This window comes from Centruroides sculpturatus, unplaced genomic scaffold (assembly GCF_000671375.1).
Source record: "Centruroides sculpturatus isolate CEXI.00-Female unplaced genomic scaffold, Cexi_2.0 scaffold1786, whole genome shotgun sequence".
In the NCBI taxonomy this organism is placed as follows: Eukaryota; Metazoa; Arthropoda; class Arachnida; order Scorpiones; family Buthidae; genus Centruroides; species Centruroides sculpturatus.
Window position 1 is genome coordinate 4,292 of NW_019386010.1, and position 7,872 is coordinate 12,163.

At 28.8% G+C, this 7,872-nt stretch overlaps 2 protein-coding genes across 2 annotated transcripts in view; one reads left to right on the top strand and one right to left on the bottom strand.

Moving 5' to 3' along the window:
* Positions 1 to 3,332: 3,332 nt before the first annotated feature.
* Positions 3,333 to 4,953, bottom strand: LOC111613104 (oxysterol-binding protein 2-like). Its single transcript, XM_023354424.1, has 2 exons — positions 4,946 to 4,953; positions 3,333 to 4,329 (listed from the first exon to the last, which is right to left on the bottom strand). Exons 1-2 carry the CDS (start codon positions 4,951 to 4,953, stop codon positions 3,333 to 3,335), a joined length of 1,005 nt encoding a protein of 334 aa, XP_023210192.1.
* A 389-nt stretch (positions 4,954 to 5,342) lies between these two features.
* Positions 5,343 to 7,872, top strand: part of LOC111613105 — a 14,128-nt gene continuing 11,598 nt past the window's right edge. Inside the window, exons 1-2 of the mRNA XM_023354425.1 lie at positions 5,343 to 5,377; positions 5,594 to 5,661. Coding sequence (XP_023210193.1) covers positions 5,343 to 5,377; positions 5,594 to 5,661 — 103 coding nt within the window. The remainder of the gene's footprint in view (positions 5,378 to 5,593; positions 5,662 to 7,872) is intronic.

Here is a 7,872-nt window from a genome sequence, read left to right on the forward strand (position 1 = left end):
TTATATTTAGTGCTAAACTAAAAAAAAAAAAAAAAAGCTGTATTTGAACATCACACTGTTAACTAGAAAAACCATTAAAAATGTTTGCACATTGCACTTCTTTAAACAAGTCACACTATTAATATATTAAAAGTTTGTTTATTTTTGAATTTTTAATATAAATTTCAGTTATAACTTCATTCAAAAGTACTCTCAGTTATTTACTTAATTCTTAATTATTGTAGCTGAATTTATAAATTTTGAATTAATACAAAGAGTATAATACTGTATTCAGACAGTATTCTAATATATTTTTAATAGTATATACAAATGTAAATCCGTCTCTGTAATCCAAAAAAACACACTTTGGTAGACGTATCTCACAGCAATTTTTTGGTTAGCAAATTATTTTTTATTTTCCATTGAACTACAAATATATTTCGGATTGGTATATATTTGTAGTTCAATGGAAAATAAAAAATAATTTGCTAACCAAAAAATTGCTGTGAGATACGTCTACCAAAGTGTGTTTTTTTGGATTACAGAGACGGATTTACATTTGTATATACTATTAAAAATATATTAGAATACTGTCTGAATACAGTATTATACTCTTTGTATTAATTCAAAATTTATAAATTCAGCTACAATAATTAAGAATTAAGTAAATAACTGAGAGTACTTTTGAATGAAGTTATAACTGAAATTTATATTAAAAATTCAAAAATAAACAAACTTTTAATATATTAATAGTGTGACTTGTTTAAAGAAGTGCAATGTGCAAACATTTTTAATGGTTTTTCTAGTTAACAGTGTGATGTTCAAATACAGCTTTTTTTTTTTTTTTTATAGTTTAGCACTAAATATAACAAAGATTTTTGAAATGTTTTGCTAAAGTTGCTTTAAAAGGAGAAGTTTTTAAAGTTATTTTGGTGTACAAGACATTTTTTATTATTTATATTATTTTTCATGTTCTACTAAAAATATCTGCATATATTTCTGTCAGGTTTTCATCTTTACTGTTTCTTGTATTTTGGCAAAACAGTTCTATTTTTAAGTTATCTCCAAGTTATTTAACATTTCAGATTGATTTTAATGTATATTTTCTGTAATATTAATATTATTATTTGTCAAAAAATCTTTTTCTCATTAATTTAGAATTTTCTGTATTTTGTTTTAGTACTAATCAAACAATAAAAATGTTATATTATTTGTTAAAATTTTAAAATGTTAAGTGTTTGGTATGTTTAACTGATTTTATATTTAAGCATTTTGAATTAATAAAATTTTATTTTGCTGCTGATATTCTGAAGAAAATAGTCAAGATTACTGAAATTATTGAAATTGTTAATAGAGCTTTGGTTTTGAAATTCTGCTTGTTCTGTTATTACTATAAAATGTTTAGCCCAGTGACAAGCAACCTTTTTTGGATGTGAATTGCAAGGAAACTATGCTTCGGGAGGATTGTGTACATTTTTTCTTATGGAGTTGCAGGCTTTAAGCTGTTGAGTACCATTACTTTGTAACTGACAGCATGCTAGGCACTAAACTAAGACATGCTAATGATATGCAGACTAATAACATACAGTATAGTTTCATCTTCTATTTAACAATTTTAGAAAGCTAATGAAAAAAGAAGAATGGTGTAAAAAGTTACGTAATTTTAAGGTAATTGAGTAACATTCTCCAAAAGTGTCTTTCAGAGAATGTTACTAAGTTATGGTAAAACATTATGGTAATTACTCAAATATGGTAATCCAGTAACATTCTCCAAAAGACACATTCCCTTTTGTGAATGTTACTGAATTATCATAGGGGTATGTGCCTTGAATACTCTCCAAATTTGCCTTGAGCACCACCCATATTCTCAAAATCCTGGATTTTGTCCATTTGTTTATTCTCACTTTTTCACTGGTTCAAGTTTAGTTTGAATGTTCACTGTGACAAATATCATAATTATGGTTGCCTAATGGCACCAGACAGAAAATAGGCAAATAATATTGTAATGTTTGTAAAAAATACTACATGTTTTAATTTCTATTATCTCTGCCCAAACTGTTATTGGCTAAACCATAGGGCCTTGTATTAGGTCCTTGTGGATTGCAGGTTGCTCAAAACTGGTTTAGCTAATAATAGTTTGAGCTCTCAACTGAAATTGAAACATTATACAATAAGATGCTGCTTAACACTGCCTTGCTTAAATCTGATTCAATATAACGCAGTCTGCTTGAAGCCTAAAAAAAAGCTCAAAATTTATGCTGATTTAAATTATTGCGACATTTCATTGATTCATATATAATACAATTATTTGCGAACACAAACCAATCAGCAAAAAATGGCAAAAAGGTGTACATTCTTTAAATCTATGTTTGTTTGTTGCAATTTTGGAAAAAATATAACATCATGGATGCCATAGGAAATATCAACTTCACTTGACAAGAATTAACTGATAAATGTACAAACGGAGTGTGGAAGAAGTTATGGCTGAAGGTATCCAAGAATTCTCAATGAGAAGAGTCTGTCACTGTATCGTTAGGTTGACCAAACTCAACCTAATCAATATAACAGGACTAGGAGATATAGATGAGCAGGATATTGAGGAGTTATCGCAGGTTTCTGATGAGAGACTTACCAATGACGATCTTCAAGAACTGGCAGAACAAGGAATCTGCGTAGAACTAGAAAATAGAGATTCTGAAAAAGAAGAACCCAAACAATTTCTCTACAGATTTCCTTAATAAAAGTTTGGTAATGATAACTGAAATCATTGATCAAATTGTAGCAAATGATCCAGATTTTGAAAGGAGTACAAAAGCAAAAACAAGGTGTTTTGGATGCAGTCTTCTGCTATGGACATTTGCTTAAAGAAAGAAAAAAGCGACAAATGAAACTTCACAACTTTATTGCAAAAGAAGAAAAATTTCAGAAAAATCAGGATCTTTGTCACAAAAAATGAACTTTTACATTTGTGTGTGCATATGTTTGTGTTATTTAACATATATTATTATACAAATTAGTATAAAAATAAGTTAAAATTGAAGTAAAATTTTTTAATTTTTGGTTGCTTGTTCCNTTACATTTGTGTGTGCATATGTTTGTGTTATTTAACATATATTATTATACAAATTAGTATAAAAATAAGTTAAAATTGAAGTAAAATTTTTTAATTTTTGGTTGCTTGTTCCCCTGTCCCTATTTACTCTGTTAAAATGACCTTGTTTAATGCTGTTTTGCTTAGCGCTTTGTTGCCTAGAAACTCATCCCCTGCGTTAAGTCGGATCTTACTGTATTTGTGTAAAAACAAAGCCTCAAACATGAAGAGTAATGAACAGAACAGTTTTCTCTGTTTTTAGTTATGATTTTGAAATTCTATCATTTTCTAATTGTTCTAATTCTGAAAGAGAACGTTGCAATGCTGTTCCATGTTTAAGTATTAAATCGTTGCAAGTATTAAGGTCTTCCAATTTAGTACTTAAAACTTTCAGAACAGTTTGCAGTTCATTTTTATCAGGTTGAGCAGGCATCATTTCATACTCTTCATCATCTTCTGGAGAATTTACACCTGAAGTAGCAGCTGCTTCCTTCGCAGCTCTTTCTAAATGTGAATGTTGTTTAGCAAGTTGTTCTACCATGTCCTCTAACCTTAAACGTTGTTCATGTTCATGTTGCAACATTTTTTGCCATTTTCTTCCTTGTGTTTGAGCTAATTGTAAATATTCATTGCAAGCATTAATCATAGCATTTGAAGTTATTCGAAAAAGTGTGGCTCTTTCATTTACTGCTTTAAATTTTCCAGCTGTATCTGTAAAGTTTTCTAATTGTTCTAATTCTGAAAGAGAACGTTGCAATGCTGTTCCATGTTTAAGTATTAAATCGTTGCAAGTATTAAGGTCTTCCAATTTAGTACTTAAAACTTTCAGAACAGTTTGCAGTTCATTTTTATCAGGTTGAGCAGGCATCATTTCATACTCTTCATCATCTTCTGGAGAATTTACACCTGAAGTAGCAGCTGCTTCCTTCGCAGCTCTTTCTAAATGTGAATGTTGTTTAGCAAGTTGTTCTACCATGTCCTCTAACCTTAAACGTTGTTCATGTTCATGTTGCAACATTTTTTGCCATTTTCTTCCTTGTGTTTGAGCTAATTGTAAATATTCATTGCAAGCATTAATCATAGCATTTGAAGTTATTCGAAAAAGTGTGGCTCTTTCATTTACTGCTTTAAATTTTCCAGCTGTATCTGTAAAGTTTTCTAATTGTTCTAATTCTGAAAGAGAACGTTGCAATGCTGTTCCATGTTTAAGTATTAAATCGTTGCAAGTATATAGCTGATGATGAACTTTACAGATACAGCTGGAAAATTTAAAGCAGTAAATGAAAGAGCCACACTTTTTCGAATAACTTCAAATTCTATCATTATTTCTGTATGATAATTTAAAAAAAAATTTGAACACATTCTCACTGATTATAAATGAATTCCGACTTAAAGAAGTACTTTAATTTAAATGTTTATAAAATAAAAATTGTCTTATATGAATCACTTTTTTTTTGTTTTGTATTTGGAAAAAACATTATAAAAAGTATATTAAATTTAAATTTTTTAATCAGGAAATTATTATTGTTTATATTTTTTATATCCCAAAAATATTCCATATTTTTGGGATATAAAAAATAAGAAATAAATTTTCAATTCAATTAAAAAATTCAATAAGAAATAAATTTTATAAACAAGTTTAAAATTTTGAAATAATTAACATTGTGACTGCAGGTTGGCATCTCTTTGATGCTCTTGTCAGAATGACACCACTGTGTCCAGTTCTACAGACACAGAAGCCATGCTGGCTGTTTATTTTCGTTGAAACATAATAATGAAAATGGTTGCATGCATTGGTTTGGAATGGAAGATTGGTCTATGAAAAAACATTACAGAAGTAAATCACACAGATACTAGTTTAAAAAAAACAAATACCCATTCATTTGTTAAAGGAAATACAATTTTTTAATAGCAAAACAAAACAGACATAGACATTGTCACTTTGCATGTGAGAGAGAGTTTACATTAAATCACACGTTGTCATAAATATCTGGAGTTAGAAGAGTTATAATTGTTTTGATAGTCTTTCAAGGAGGGTTTACATATGAGAGTTCTTGACACTCGGGATAGTTTGGAGATAGGCAAAGAATTATCTATTCATTTTAGGGGAAAACAAATTATCTGAAATCAAAGTAGAGACGTAGTCATAGCTGGCAGAGAGGATATTCCATTGTTGGAGGAGATGATATTTTATCATTAGAGGCACAGGGTTGATTATTCCAGTTAAGGAACCGGTGACAACTGTCCGACCTGGTCATTAATTGTATATAAAATGGCAGAATACGGGTGGCATGTTGGAAGATTGCAGTAAAGTGTTCCTTTTAATGCTGAGAACACATAAGAAGAAACACACTCAAGTAGCCAATAGCTATTAAGCATATCAACTTGATAGATATTGCTGCCAACGAAATTATATATTGGCAAAACTTTTCTTTTTTGAAAAAGTTTCATTTGTTAAGTCTGGGTTCTCACAGTATTATTAACTTTTAAAATAAATTATTGATAAAAAAATTTTTTTTACAGTGATTCTGATACTGACATATATGAAGCTGCAAAGAGACCAAGAACTGATGATATCACCTATGCTAAAAGTAATTATTCAATTTATTAAATTTATAATTTTGAATTAAATATTGTATGAAATGCATATGCACGTGTGTTTTTATATGTACTGACATTGTTTATTATTAAAAATTTTGTTACAATAAACACTTATACGCATAAAGAATAGAATAAAATTCAAAAATCATTTTATTTTATTCCTATTTGTATTTTAATCTATTTACTATAAACAAATATCATGATGACAGAGATGACAGTATTTTAATTTGTGTGCTATATTATGATATTTGTTTATAGCACATAAATTAAAATTTAAATGGGAATAAAATAAAATGTGAGAAGCATTTTATTCTTATTTAATGATTAATTATACTTTTTATCATTTCCATAATTATCAGATGAGTAGAGACATGATGATGTATTTGATCATTCAACCAAATTTTAATTTGTTTATATAGCTGATGATGAACTGGCAGATTCAAGAATGAGTCTACAGTTAGTGAAAAGTTTTTACTTTAATATTAAATTATCATTAATAAATTGTATTGCATTCGAAAATTAGATTAAATCAGAATGTGGCTATATTTGATTTTCATCATTTTAATTTTACATTATAAGTTATAAAACTATCTAAAATGATCTTTTACACTAATTATTATTAGTAAATATAGTGAATCTGTGTTTTCTTGTTATTGCATCAAATTTAAAAAAAATCATATACACAAAATACAGTGATTTCTTTATTTACATATTAATTAATTAAGTCTCTTGCATTTTATGTTTGTGTAAAAACAAAAATAATCATTAAAAAAATGTGATGATAAGCCTCCAAGAATCATCTTTACTGGAATATATTGTTACAAAATAAGAAAAACTAAGCACAAAAGTAAAAAATCCAGCAACGAGTTGCTTAACTTTTCTGGCATTATTATTATAAAATAAAAAGCTTAATTTTGAGGGTAGATATATGTTTTATAAAAAATTATAAATACTAATAATTAGTAAAATCTTCATTGGGTCCAACCCTACTTGAGATATGACACGATTCCTTTCTCTACCCTCTTGACCTTTAATTACCAAAATTTAATAGTATCAATTTCCCTAATACACAAACCTCTCTGCAAAATTTTAGAAACTTTCAACAAAAGGCACAGGAGTTATTAAACTTTCAAAGTTGGTGAACAAAATTGTCTCACCCACATAAACAAACATCCATACAAACAGAAAAACTCCTGATTTTTTTTTTTTTTTTTTTTTCTTGCTTTAATCAATTACTACATAAGTTACCATGAATCAATCTACACATGAAATACTTTTGACCTCGTCTAATTCTTGTTCTGCAAGTGCATTTTGTGTTCGGTAAGTACTCCTGTACTCTAGGTGTCTTGGAGATCCTTATGGACAAGTTTACTCTGAGGAGTATTTGTGGTTCCTCCCTGACAGACTAATTTCAAGAGAATATGGAGTTATTCCTGGCGGTTCTGTCCTGCAAGACTTGTTCTGCAAAACTTGTTCTACAAGTACTCAAGATGTCTTGGAGGCCCTTATGGACAAGTTTACTCCAAGGAGTTTTGCGGTACCTCCATAACGGTCTTATTTCAAGAGAATATGGAGTTACTCCCGGTGTTTTCTCTGCACACTTTTCCTCTATATTATTTCATTGAACTTTCTCTTAGCTTTAATTTTAGTTATTAAGTTTATTTTTCTTATGTTAGTTATTAAGTTCTAAATACTTTGTCTGCAATATTTTCTACATATGATAACTCTGTATACATTGCTATTCTGTAATAATATTTCATTGTTATTCTGTATTAATGTTATTAATGTATTAATTATTCTCTCTGTAATATTTTGTATTTAACTGACAGTTTTGTATACACTGTTAATATGTACTATTGTAAATGTATATAATTTTTCTCAGCTGTGCTCTTGCGGTGCTGAGTATGTGCCTCGAGCACCTAATAAAAACGATTGATTGATTGATTGATTGCTGTGCTGTTCCGTGACGAAAACAAGCTTGAGCAACAGCGATGTCGAATGGTGCACACTCGGTGAGTAATCCTACAATTTTTTGTTTATAGCGTAGTTTATACGGATTATTTCCAAAAAAATATACGTATTTTGGAAATGTTGAGTCGGATTAGTCTAGAATCGATTAATTTTATGGAAGAAAACCTTTCAAACAGCCGTAGTCCGTAAACTATGATTCCTACAAAATTGATTCATAAAGAACGGAACGT